The following is a 14,267-nucleotide window of genomic DNA, read 5'->3' on the forward strand; positions in this document are numbered from 1 at the left end:
GCCACGTTCCACTGGAGGGGGTTGCAACTGCCGTGGCTCTAACCTGAGTTCAGCTCAGTCGGACACCACCCTCTACTTATGGGGAAAACAAAACCGTAACCGAAGTTATTTTGCTGCAATGGTATATCTCCTATGGAATGCCCCCCAAAGAGCCAAATCAGTAGAATAAAGAAATAATACACACAGTGAGGACAAGATGGTCCCATTGAAGGCATGGTCTTCAATTTCGCTGAGTCCATTTTTATACAGCCTTCTGCAATAAAGAGAAAACGGCTGTTAGATTCCATTTTTTTAAAAAAAAACCACAGCAACATTCTACTGAAATGCTCCTTACAACAAACTCCCCCCCCAACCCCTTTAAAAATGAATTTGTGGTAAAGAACTCCCCCCCCCCCATAAAACAACAACAGCCTTCAAACTGTGACACTCCCACAGAAAGTCAATCAGACAGCCTCTGGCACAGTGATAAGAATTCAGTGAGTTGCATCTACCATGTGCCACATATTCTGCAGTAAAAGGCGGGGGTCAATCAAAATGTTAGCAAAGAGATGATGGAAGGAAGAAAGTTATTTGCTTCATTTATATACCACTTTTGCGCCCAGGAATTTCAGGCGGCATACAATGTTTATCCCTCTCCCCATTTTGTCATCATGGCAGTGCTCTGTGGTAGGTTAGGTCAGTGTTTTTCAACCTTTTTTGGGCAAAGGCACACTTGTTTCATGAAAAAAACCACGAGGCACACCACCATTAGAAAATGTTAAAAAAATTAACTCTGTGCCTATATTGACTATATATAAAGTAATTTTTCAATTTTTCCCACGGCACACCAGGCAACACCTAGTGTGCCGCGGAACAGTGGTTGAAAAACACTGGGTTAGGTCGAAAGAGAGTGACCTGTCCAAGATTACAAAATGAATTTCATAGCTAATTGGGGATTTGGACCTGGGGTGGCCAGAAAGACTTGAAAAGAAGCGCCCCATTTTTTGCAGTGTAACAGTTCTTCAAAGTTCGATTTGCTCATTTGAAGGGGGCAATCCTGCTATGCATCACTTCATTTGCAAATATTCTAATTTCCTAATTAGGTTCTTCACCCTAAAATAATGCATTTGTCAAGCTGGCCAGTAACTTCATTACCTTAACATTTATAGACCATAATGACTACTTAAGGTTGTTTCCAGATGACCTGTTAATTGAACATTCATCCTGATTGGCTTACAGGGAGTTCAGACAATATTGCGCCAAGCAAAACGTATCCCACGCTTTCCAGTGCATTTCCTGGACACTTCCGTTATAGCAAAAACACGTTCTCTCAAGCAAAAAAAATGCACATTTTGCCCTAGTGCATGCACTTTTGCACACATTACTTGGCAAGAGAACTTCATTGCCAAATTCAGAAAAAAATGCAAATTTTGAAAGGTTGTTGTGTTTTGGCTTGCAGATTGTTTAGGAAAGTGTGAATTAAACCTGAACTGAACCAAATTCTTCATCCCTAGGTAAAGGTAAAGGTAAAGGTCCAGTCGTGTCCGACTCTGGGGTTGCGGCGCTCATCTCGCTCTATAGGCCGAGGGAGCCGGCATTTGTCCGCAGACAGCTTCTGGGTCATGTGGCCAGCATGACAAGGCTGCTTCTGGCGAACCAGAGCAGCGCACGGAAACGCCGTTTACCTTCCCGCTGGAGCGGTCCCTATTTATCTACTTGCACTTTGATGTGCTTTTGAACTGCTAGGTGGGCAGGAGCTGGGACCGAGCAACAGGAACTCACCCCGTGGCAGGGATTCGAACCGCCGACCTTCCGATCAGCAAGCCCTAGACTCTGCGGTTTAACCCACAGCGCCACCTGGGTCCTCTTCTTCATCCCTGCATTGCACAAATAGCAATAACAAACCTTGGCTACAGCTCACGGTTAATGCGGAAAGAGCTTGACCATGGTGCACCCCAGTTTGGATGACATAGCATGACATGGCAGGAAGGAGAGCCAGAGAGAAGCAAAGCACTTGCAAGCTTCAATCTGGTAGCAGGCATGTTCCTGCAGTCTTACAAAGTCATAGTTTGGCTTACCACGTTGTGCAAACCAGACTGAGGGATGAGGCAGGAGAGCATTCGGTTCCTTATGCAATTGCGAGTTTCTTTGGAAACTCAAAGCGCTTTCCAAAATGACGAAATAACAGTAATACTGGGGAATCTCAACAAGCTCGTGGAGGAATTTTTCTCCCAGGGAACGACGATAGCTAACATGCCTTTCTCTCTCTCCGGCTCCTTGCTTCATCCCAAACAATCTTCTACAGTCAGTTGTATTTATCACTTCCACCCCATAATTTGCCTCCTCCCCTGCTCCTATTGTGACTCGGCAAGACTCATCCACTCTTAACCCAAAGTGGCAGGTTTGAGTGATGGGCTGACAATGAATCATTTAATTAAACTGTCAGAAAGCCTCCATGCCTGGCCTCTAATCCAGAGCGAAAGCTGCCCATTCGAGCGATACGCTTATCTAAGGTCCAAGAGGGTGTGCGAAGGTTGACATGGAAATCAATTACAGTCATGGTCGGAGAGATTACCCTTTCGACTGTGAAAGGCACGTGCCTGGTAGTGTCACGTCTTTGATGCATGTCAGAGGCGATCACGGCTTACGAGGAAACCTCCCGTGATGCCTCTGGAGGTGACAAGACAAGCCAGAGAGAAATGGCTTCACAGCCAGGATCCCTGACATGAGTGCTTGTGTGAAACCAACAGGGTAAGCAGGAGAGAGAACAAATCAAGTTGTGGACTCCCTGAGGCCTAGCCTGCAGCCCCTGAGGGGAGAGTCAGACAGGGAGTCATTCGTCAGCCAGGAAGCTCCTGACAAGACTTTCCAAACGAGGTCAGAGCATTGATGACGATAATAATGAATACTAATATTGCAGTAGTTTCTATTAGCCATTAATTAGTAATTTGAGGAAGGTGCATTCATTGCTTTGTTTATGAAATATACTCGGAGTCAAGTGTGAATTTCATGCTCTTTATTCAGCTCATAGTAGTGAGGAATGCAGTTCCCCCAAAACGTTTGCTTTATATACACTATTTACACAATGGGCCCCACGTGATTGGCTAATTCCGGGATACTCCTATATGCCAATCGGGTTGCGGATTCACTTCCACCTATAGCTGGATTGGGTGGCTCCTGCGGACCAATCAGACTGCTGCATTCTGGATCCTATTGTTCTAGGACCAATCAGACTGCTGCATTTTGGATCCTATTCAAGTCAGTACATAACAGTTTATAACTCCTGCAAAACTTCCTTCTTTAGACCATTCTTCCCAGACAAGTAATCTTATTATGTAACATTGGTTTTTTTAGGTTTTTTTTTGTAATACTGGGCAAGAGTTGCCCAAACGAAGCCTGTCATTGGAAGCCTTGCTCAAGGGTTTCTTCTTGTGCAATGGGGCTTTCACCCCTTCCCCTTCAAACTGGCTTGGGGGTGTTCCAGAACCCCCCCCCCAAGAACAGCTCAACAGGAGGGAAAGCCGATGTGTTGCCTCAGACAGAATGTCTGTAATGCCACAACGCTGAATTCCACCCAATGGTCTATCGCACTCACAACAGTTACTTCTAAGATTGCTGGGCTGATCTAGTGGCCAGAGAGCCACAACTCTGGATGCCCTTGCCTGGAATCGCAACTCAACCCTACTACAGTATGTCCTCACTAGGTGGTCTCGGGCAGGTCACTTTCTCTCAGCCTCGATCTCCCCATCTGCAACATGGGGGATAACAATACTGATTTACCTTGTTGCAAGGATGATAATAGTGTCATGCATGTGAAGCATGTTGAATGCTTAAAGGTTTTTTTTTACACATCCTAAGCACCCAAGCTTCTCAGAGTAAACATATAGCCTTATAGCCTTATCAAAGGGCGCGCTCAATCTCTCTCATTTGCTTTTATGTTTTATCTCATCATCAAAACATACTACCGATATGTTATAATGATACATAAAATTATAGAAAAAAGATAGCATAGGTATAAAACAAAAACATATGATAGTAATAATAACAACATATCTAAATTCTTCTGAGATTACTGTATATTCTGGTGTATAAAACTACTTTTTAATCCAGGAAAATCTTCTCAAAAGTCGGGGGTCGTCTTATACGACGGGTGGAGAATCTGCGGTCGAGTATATCTCAAACTCTATATTTTAACTGGAAAAGTTGGGGGTCGTCTTATACGCCCAGTCGTCTTATACGCCGGAAAATACGGTATTTAAATCCTCTATATCTTAAATTATACTTCCCTTCCACTCTTTCCATGGTTTCCTATCTACTATCCTTTCAACTGCATTTTCTTACTCTGCTAATTTATTTTCATTACCTTACATAACCTCCCGTTATAACATCTAATGTTGAGTATTTTTTCAGCCTGTTATGATTGTTTTCTTGTTATAACATCCCCACCCCTTATAATCCGTATATAATATCCAATCCTCTTTCAGTCTCGGGGCCTTATACTTCTTAGCAAGCAGGCTGCACATTGTACCTTTGCATCTCGAACTTCACACTACGCACCAAAGAGGGGGGAGCCCCATGAAACTGAAGGCCGCTGCCTAACTAGGTCAGGTCTGGTTGCCTTGTGGCCTTCCATCAGCACCAGCCAGCATGGACCAATGGTCAGGGAACGATGGGAGTTGGAGTCCAGCAGGACATGGAAGGCCATAAGCTCTCTGTCCCCGCTCTAGGTTCTTTCTATTCTTTTTCTCCACTCCATTCATAATTGTATATGCCTCTACAATATCTCCCCGACCCTGCTGCTCCAGAGAAGCGGACACGGAGCAATGGATTCAAACTACAAGAAAGAAGATTCCACCTAAACATTAGGAAGAACTTCCTGACAGTAAGAGCTGTCCGACAGTGGAATTTACTGCCAAGGAGTGTGGTGGAGTCTCCTTCTTTGGAGGTCTTTAAGCGGAGGCTTGACAGCCATCTGTCAGGAATGCTTTGATGGTGTTTCCTGCTTGGCAGGGGGTTGGACTGGATCTTTTCCAACTCTATGTGGTCTTTTCCAACTCTATGATTCTATGATTCTGGCTTGCATCTTCATCTTTTTCATACAGGATTGTGGTTGGGACACGGTCCTGAAGAACTGCCAGTCATGCCACTCAGGTTACATATGACTCAGATCTGACCTGGCAGGGAGGGATCTATACTGCACAGCAATTCTGCACATCCCTGGACAAAATGGCTGCCTGCGAACGACCCACATGGAAACCTCTACAAAGGCACAAACAAATGGTGACCATTGTTTTGGTGATAGCAACAATGGAATGCAGGCATCTGCTTCAGGGGACATTTAGATAAGCTCACCCCACCATAACAAAATGAAAAAAGAGGGAGGGGGAGGAGAAATCAGGGGTGGTTCATTAGGAAACATCATTGTTCCTGCACGACGAGAAGGCTTCTTAAGGCCTCAGCGTGACACACGACTGTGAAGTCGTCTGTGACAATATATTAACATTATGCATAAGCGTAGCAGATTATCAGCCTCTTGCTTGTCTGAGTAATGGAATGTCTGCAACCAGCAGGAAAGATGAAGTCATCCTGCTGTCCTCTAGAGCACTGCTTGAATGATGTTGGGCTGCCTTGGCAAGTGTAAAAAGAGAGGCTACCCTGGGCATCATTACTTTTTAAATTTGCTGCACGTTGCGATTCGAGAGAGAGTGAAGGAGAAGTTGGTGAGTGGAAAGGAAAAGAAGAAAATCCAGTTTGTTTGGCGTGGAGAAGGCCTGTTTTCAGGTCCGTGAAACCTAATCGGCTGGAAAGTTGTTGTGGATGCAACTCCAGGGTAGTTCTTCCATTTTCCAGAAACAAAAATAAAAACCCAGGATAAACTGCATGGGCTTGGGGAGAAGGAGCAACACAGCGGAAACACAGAATCATAGAACTCTAGAGCTGCAAGCCCTCGCAATGCAGGAACCTCAGCTAAATACTGAAAATGCAGCAGGAAAAGAGCTGGAAGTGTGTTGATGAAGATTGCAGCGATTTTTATGTATGCATCAACCGGGCTCTTTTTTATCTAGGACAGTAATCATTTCCCAGGGCCAGGCTCTGCTAAAGCAGTGTTTTTAATTACTACCCAGTATTGGGTAGGATTCAGACTTCACCTTCCATGGAATGCAAAGCAGGTAGCTTTTGATCCTGTAGACAGATCCTTTGGTCAGAGACAGATTTTCCCACCCTCACGGCTCCCAGCACCAATTCCTACATTGCTCTGGAAGATCCCATGACTGTCTAGAATAGTCAAAACAAAATAAAAATAAAAAAATAAAGAAAATAAAAAAAACCTTCCAGTAGCACCTTAGACACCAACTAAGTTTGTTCTTGGTATGAGCTTTCGTGTGCATGCACACTTCTTAAGATACACTGAAACAGAAGTTACTTCTGTTTCAGTGTATTTGAAGAAGTGTGCATGCACACGAAAGCTCATACCAAGAACAAACTCAGTTGGCCTCTAACTGGAAGGATTTTTTTGTTTTGTTTTGTTTTGACTATGGCAGACCAAGTGTTCTCGAAGCGACTGGCATGAGTTTGGCCAAACTGCGGGAGGCAGTGGAGGATAGGGGTGCCTGGCATGCTGTGGTCCATGGGGTCACGAAGAGTCGGACATGACTGAACGACTGAACAACAACAACAAGAACATGGCAGACCAACACGGCTACCTACCTGTAACTGTCTAGAATAGTGTTAGTAGCCACTGTGCTATAGTGGTTAGAGTGTCAAACTAGGACCTTGGAGACCAGGGTTCAAATCCCCATTTAGCCATGAAGCTCACTGGGTGACCTTGGGCCAGTCACTGCCTCTCAGCTTAACCGACCTCCCAGGGTTGTTGTGGGGATTGAACAAGGAGGGGCAGTACCATGGCCACCACTTTAAGCTCCTTGGAGAAAAAAGGTGGGAAATAAATGCAATGCAATAAAATAAAATAAAATAAGTGCTGGAGGCTAAAGGAGGGGGAAATTATAAAATGTCATCTCCCCAACCCCAATATCACTCACTAGCAGGAGTGAAGAATCCAACTCTATATTAGTTTGTTTACATGAACATCAAAACCCTTGTTTCAAGTTGGAGCTAGGTTAACATGAGCACATACACGGGCAAAATAAATCCTATTGACCAGAGAGTACTTACATATCAAGACGTTCAGAACTGAGCCCCAGGAAAGAATTTCTTTCAATTTTGTGTATATTTATGTTGTCTTGGACGTCACTGAGATTTAAAGGAGAAAAAAAAAAACATTTTAAAAAAGGGAAATTAAAATGCACCCTTTTGACGCATTATTGGCATAAAAGGTAAAGGTAAAGGGACCCCTGACCATTAGGTCCAGTCGCAGACGACTCTGGGGTTGTGGCACTCATCTTGCTCTATAGGCTGAGGGAGCCAGCGTTTGTCCGCAGACAGCTTCCGGGTCATGTGGCCAGCATGACTAAGCAGCTTCTGGCGAACCAGAGCAGTGCACGGAAATGGTGTTTACCTTCCCGGCGGAGGTATTTATCTACTTGCACTTTGATGTGTTTTCAAGCTGCTAAATGGGCAGGAGCTGGGATCGAACAACGGGAGCTAACCCCGTTGCGGGGATTCGAACCGCCGGCCTTCTGATCGGCAAGCCCTGCATCAAACACCAAACTTTCCCTTGGTCTGGCAGATTTCTAATCCACCTTTCAGTGCTAAGAACAAAATAAAATCTAATAAAGTAAAATACTGAAACACCTGCAAGTAAGAAAGAAACAAATTCTCTTCAAAATTTTGATGACGTTTAATGTTTACTGCTGGACCATACTGAAGAAGAGCTGGACCATAAAGAAGACTGATCGCCGAAGAATTGATGCTTTTGAATTATGGTGCTGGAGGAGACTCTTGAGAGTCCCATAGGCAGCAAAAAGATCAAATTATCCATCCTTAAAGAAATCAGCCCTGAGTGCTCACTGGAAGGGCAGATCCTGAAGTTGAGGCTCCAGTACTTTGGCCACCTCATGAGAAGAGAAGACTCCCTGGAAAAGACCCTGATGTTGGGAAAGATGGAGGGCACAAGGAGAAGGGGGACGATAGAGGACGAGATGGTTGGACAGTGTTCTCGAAGCGACTGGCATGAGTTTGGCCAAACTGCGGGAGGCAGTGAAAGATAGCCGTGCCTGGCATGCTCTGGTCCATGGTGTCACGAAGAGTCGGACACGACTGAACGACTGAACAACAATGTTTACTGCGAGCTGCTTTGGGCACAGCTCACGGTGGAAAAGGAGCACATAAGTAAACTCAAATCAATCACTGCTGCTCTCCCATTGCTATTGCAGCAAGGGGAGCAGGAACGGTGTAGCTGTGGTCCAGCCATTGTCATGTGGTTGGGGGCATTGATAGCACCACCCCAAAGGACCCCTTGAATCTGACGTCAAGAATCATGCATTCTTATGGATATATGGATTTGCAACCCTCTTCTGGTGTTTTCGCTCCACTCAATCAGTCACACATAGAGAAGCAACAGGGCTCACATCACCCCCCCTCCCCAGCACTGTTTTGTAGGCTTGCCATACGTCAGGAAAATTCCTGACGTGTCCTGGTTTTCAGGTGTAAAAATGGTGTGTGTGTGGGAGGGGGGAGAAGATATTTTGCCAAATTGGCAAAACGTCAGGGAAAACCTGGATGCAACGAAGTAAACATTCAAATACATCAAAACATTGAAGATAATTTGTTTCTTTTTTACTTGCAGATGTTTTGATGCAAAATTCAGCGCGGAAATCTGGTTGACATTCCCTCCAACAAACTAGAACCGATTCAGCTCTTGGCATGGACGAATTCAGTTTTAAATAATTTCGCCTCCCTCTTTCCTTCATGGGCAACCCAAGAAAAATGGTCAAACCCCCAAAATATTAGAATAACCCAGTTAAAAACTTACAGCACAAACTTCATGGAAGAATGTATCTGATTAATGACGGGTAGATACATGATTGCAGTGTTTGATAGCAACCTAGAGGGAATAAGTAGAGGCTGTTAGCACATCTCCGAGGAAAACTAAAGAATAACAAATGACTGAAATGAAACTGAGGAAGAAAAGTTGCAGGCAAATTTTTGTTATCCTCATTTTGTTATTCAATATTTAGTCATCGTCCCCCCCCCAAACATTACAAATTCTGGGTAGTGTTTGATGTCTTCTATAAGCCTGCTTACAGCTTTTCATGTGCAGGACATATTGCAGACATATTGCTTCATTTCCAATTGGTTCATGTCCTGTAGCTTCCTGCTGAAATCCTGCGATGTTGTTGTACCACACCTTTGCTGCAAACAAGAGCAGCTCTCCGTACGACAATAATTCAATAATACTGGGGAAGCATTGCAGAACAACTAATAAAGTGGAATGATGTGCAGATGACCCGGTATAAATCCACCACTAATGTACTCCTATTGATATGTTGCTTTAGAAAACAAACAAAACCCATGCCAGTTTGGAGGCGTCATATTAAAACTACAGTTCCCAGGGTTCCCCGGGGAGACGAAATTATGGTAAACCCAGTTTAAGCCTTGGAAGAGGAAACTGCAGCCATGGTTTCAGAACTTTTGCTGTGACTTATATACCAAAATAAAAGCATCAAGACAATTTAAGAAGCATACAATGCCCTGAGGCACCTAGAAGTCTACTCAGTATTGGAAGAATGTAAGAAGATTCTGAGGGCAACGGTGCTCTTCCCACTTTGTGATTCCTAGCAACTGGCTGACAGTGGAGGTAAAACAAGGCTGTGCCAAGCAGGGGTCAAGAACGGCAGCGATAGAATAAAAGATGCATCACCTTCACGGCTGTGCTATGGCTATGATTCCAAAGTGCTTCTGACAGCACAAGGAAGAATCATCAGGTATTCATGTACCAATGTGAGCATCGATGCAATGCGTCAGCTAGCCCTAATGGCATTCTAGCTGGCCTCGAGATGAATGGAGCCGCCATTTCCATTCCAAAGTGAGCCCTCAAATAAGGTATCTGTAATGCACGTTATCAAAATGTTCCGTAGAGTTTCAGCTGGGCCATTCACAGTCTAATAAGGGTTCATTATCCGTCTCATTTCCTATCCTCCGTGCCTTTGCTTCATAGGAAAGCAGCATGCGAAGGAGGGATTTAGATTGTCGTTGCTGCGAGCATGCGAAAGCTGACGAATCTCCGCAATCGTTATATATCAGAAGGAACAGCGACAAGCCTGATGTCTCATTCAGTATGGCTCGTCTTCCTGACTGTGCTTCACGGGCGCAAAGGCATCACAGGAATCTTTCACTCAACATTGGGGCTCGAACCCACGACTCTGAGATGAAGAGTCTCGTGTTCTACTGACTGAGCCAAATGGCTGGAGCGGGATTGAACTTTGCCATGTGGCTGCTGCACCTTTCCAACTTTTTTAAAAATAAAATTATCAGGCTGATTGGCTCTTCTGGCTCCTTAGCAGGACCTCTAGGTAGTGGCAGGGATGAAACTCTGGGGCAGGCCTGGTCTACTTGGTATCTGAAGAAGTGTGCATGCACACGAAAGCTCATACCAGGAACAAACTCAGTTGGTCTCTAAGGTGCTACTGGAAAGAATTTTTGATTTTGTTCTGGTCTACTTAGTTACAGCCATACCTCGTGTTGCGTACACTCCGTATTGCTTTCATTCAGGTTACGCATCTCCGCAACCCGGAAGTTCTCCACGGAGTGCACGCGACGCACGGATGCGCAAAAGCGTTCTGCGCACTTCGCACATGCGCAGAAGCGCAAAAACCCATGAACTTCCGGGTTTTTTCTTTTTTTCTTTTGTTCGTTCGCGTTACATACGCCTGGGTTACGTAGCGCAACCCGGAACGGATCGCGTACATAACACCGGGTACCACTGTATTTTAAAGGGTGAGCCCAGTCTACATAGTTATTATCATCTTGCAGTTTCAGTATTCATCTCGTCTTCTACTTGCACTACGTTCTTATTGAACCTTTGACTTGCGTTAGGCGTATGTTTTCTTGACAATCTCTCAGAATGACGCCTTGTAACAGACTAACATGGCTTCCTCTGCATGTCAGCTTTGGTATAATAAGTGCAAAGTGACTCATCGTGTCTTTAAACATTCTACAGTTTGGGGAGGAAAAAAGCTACAGGATTATTCACTAAGGCTGGGTGGTTTGATCATATGAAGCCTCTGTTTGTCAGCTTCACCAGCTCCCACTTGAAGGCCAATTTAAAGTGCTGGCTTTAATGTTTAAAAAGTCCTAAACAGCTTGGGGCCTGGTTGCCTTCTTTTCTATTAGGATATTTTGATCCTCTTTGGAAGACTTGCTCCAGTTCTCTCTGGCAAGTGAGATTCATAAGCCCTGTTGGATCAGGCCAAAGACCTATCTTGTCCAGCATCCTGTTCTCACAATGGCCAACTAGTCGCCAATGGGAATTCCATGGACAGGACCTGAGTGCAACAACAGAACTTCCTTCACTTGTGATTCCCATCAGCTGGCATTCAGAGTGGAGGCAGAACTCCGTTATCATAAAGGTAAAGGTAAGGGACCCCTGACCATTAGGTCCAGTCGTGTCCGACTCTGGGGTTGCGGTGCTCATCTCGCGTTACTGGCCAAGGGAGCCGGCGTACAGCTTCCGGGTCATGTGGCCAGCATGACAAGCCGCTTCTGGCGAACCAGAGCAGCGCACGGAAACGCCGTTTACCTTCCCGCCGGAGCGGTTCCTTTGACGTGCTTTCGATCTGCTAGGTGGGCAGGAGCTGGGACCGAGCAACGGGAGCTCACCCCGTCGCAGGGATTCGAACCGCCGACCTTCTGATCAGCAAGCCCTAGGCTCTGTGGTTTAACCCACAGCGCCACCTGGGTAGCAAATAGGGTTGTCAAAAGATTCCAGCCAAAACAGAAACGAGTGGATATTGACAATGTCCACTTATTTGTCCCGTGTCCAGGAAAAAAATCAATCCAGCAAATGTGATCAGTAGATCAGCATTTGCCGGCATCGTTGATTTCTGTCTGCAAATCGTAAGTTTCTTTCCCCATTTGCATTGTGTTTCCTTCGTGCTGGTATGAATGGGTGGAATAATGTCATTTACAGAATTTACTCACGCTATGTTATGTATGGTAATTACGCGAGTTATGTAATTTTGCTGCAGTAAGGTGAAAAATGTAGTTTTGGGTGGAAGATGAACTGCAGCAGAACAGAAACAATGATGCATGCCTAAAACACAACAGCAATACTTCCATGGTAGTGAGGCAGGTAACCATTAGGAGAGAGTCTTTTTGGTAGTGGTACCACAGTTATGGAATAGTCTTCTCAGGGATGCTCACTTGGCACCATTTTTGTGGCCTTTCCCGCACCAGGTGAATAATTTCTGTTTGTGCAGGCCAACTTAAGTAATATGTTTGGGCTTCTCAGTTTTTTTTAAATAAAAAAAAATGTGTGGTGTGTTTACATATAGGTTTTCTAATACACTTGTTTCTAAGGGCAGCACAGGGCAGGCCATTGCAGAGGAAACGTACACAGAGTAGATCAGGCAGAAGGGCCATAGCTCAGCAGTAGAGCATCTGCCTTGGATGCAGAAGGTCTCAGGCCACTGAACCAGATGGGCCGATGATCTGATTTTGGTATAAGGCAGCTTCCTCTGTTCAAGAGCCTTTTCAGTAAAGTGGGCTAGAGCAGGCATGGCCAAACTTGGCCCTCCAGCTGTTTTGGGACTACAAGTCCCATCACCCCTAGCTAACAGGACCAGTAGTCAGGGATGATGGGAATTGTAGTTCCAAAACAGCTGGAGGGCCAAGTTTGGCCATGCCTGGTTAGAGGAACAGAGAAAAGCATTTAGAGAGTGATTCTTAGCAAGAGATGTTAATGCAGTTGTTGTTGGCTTCTGTCGAGAGACAATGGAGCACGCCTCCGGGGTGAAGTCAAACCACTGTGTTAGCAGCACCACAGTGACCCCCCCCCCCCCGGGGCACAAGCCTATGCAATGTGTATGGAGGTCTTGGGCTGCCCACATGACAAGACCCACCCTCCTCAGCCTCACCGATGTGGTCCAAAGGAAGGCAGAGCAATATGTTTGGCGCCAGCTTGGCTGCAGGAATTGCTGGAGAGGTTTACTACTTAGCCTTTTATTCTCCCGAAGATATCCCACAAGGCGGCGGAGATTTAGGATCAGAGTTTTCCTTCTCCTAGATGGGCTACCTTCCCAGGTTGACAAGCTCCATCTGCCCCTCACTCCCCTCTACAGCTTGTGCAGAAATCGCCTTCTGGATTTTTGGACCCACTACTGGCCTTATCCGCTCAATCTGTTGGAGCCTGTCTTCAAATGCAGGGGAAGTCCCTAACTCACCAAGGGTTTGAGACCCATTGGGTACCCTCACCTGGTTTAGCCGGCCAGTTGAAGCCGTTCGCCGGGTGTGGTGTGGCCGCTGTTGCATGCTGACAGCTTCTAGGAGCCACAGGTGAGTGGACAAACTACCACAGAAGGAGCACAATGTGTGCCCCCCCATCAGAGGTACTACCCCTCCCCTAACACCCCTGTTAAAACATATTCACAAGAATACCCAATATGTTAAGAGCCAGTGCCACTGTTCCAGGGGATGGTGTTTTTCAATCCATTTTCTCTTTTTGAATTTGAATTGTATATCTGAGGATGAGGGTGGAAGGGATAACAATGGTGGTTTCAGGGCTTTCTGGCGTCTCAATTACAAATGCAAAGTAATTTTGGAAACAAAAAAGACTTCAATGGTGTGATCTGAAAAGGCAAAGATATATTATCCCAGCAGACAATGCCTCCATTTACTCTCTTCCTCTAATGAGGCTTGTATCTGTGAAAAGGGCAGCAAGTTACCATTTGGAAACAGATTGTCCGTTTTGCATCCACTCAGGAGGAGCAATTAACAATTTCATCCTCTGTGTGAAAAATCTCTGGAAGCAAGTCAAGGGCTGCCTTTCATTATTATTATTAATTATATATGCATGAGCCCCTAACAAACTTAATCGGACTCTAATGATGTTTATTAACTTCTGCAACTTAGGAAATAATGCCTCCTAAGTAAGGGATTGGCCAGCTTGAAAGCTTTCTCAATCACCAGCATGGATGCTTTATTAACAAGGCCTTTAAAGTTAAGGGTTGTGTGTGTGTGTGTGTGTGTGTGTGTGTGTGTCCCCATTAACATGTGGGAGAAGATAATTGAGTAGCTGCAGTTTCCCCATCTCAATTTAAACAAATGTTCACAGGATTAAAAACAAGACGTAAAGCCAGATCCTGTGCATCTTTTATTATGTAGCTCAGTAA

General features: G+C 45.2%; 1 protein-coding gene across 1 annotated transcript in view; it reads right to left on the reverse strand.

Moving 5' to 3' along the window:
- The window catches only part of FSHR (follicle stimulating hormone receptor), a 79,972-nt gene that overhangs the window by 14,146 nt on the left and 51,559 nt on the right, over nucleotides 1-14,267 (reverse strand). The window contains exons 5-7 of the mRNA XM_033145475.1: nucleotides 8,912-8,983; nucleotides 7,153-7,230; nucleotides 185-253 (exon numbers count right to left, since the gene is read on the reverse strand). Of these exons, the coding sequence (XP_033001366.1) occupies nucleotides 185-253; nucleotides 7,153-7,230; nucleotides 8,912-8,983 (219 nt within the window). The remainder of the gene's footprint in view (nucleotides 1-184; nucleotides 254-7,152; nucleotides 7,231-8,911; nucleotides 8,984-14,267) is intronic.

Source organism: Lacerta agilis, chromosome 3 (genome assembly GCF_009819535.1).
Source record: "Lacerta agilis isolate rLacAgi1 chromosome 3, rLacAgi1.pri, whole genome shotgun sequence".
Taxonomy (NCBI): Eukaryota; Metazoa; Chordata; class Lepidosauria; order Squamata; family Lacertidae; genus Lacerta; species Lacerta agilis.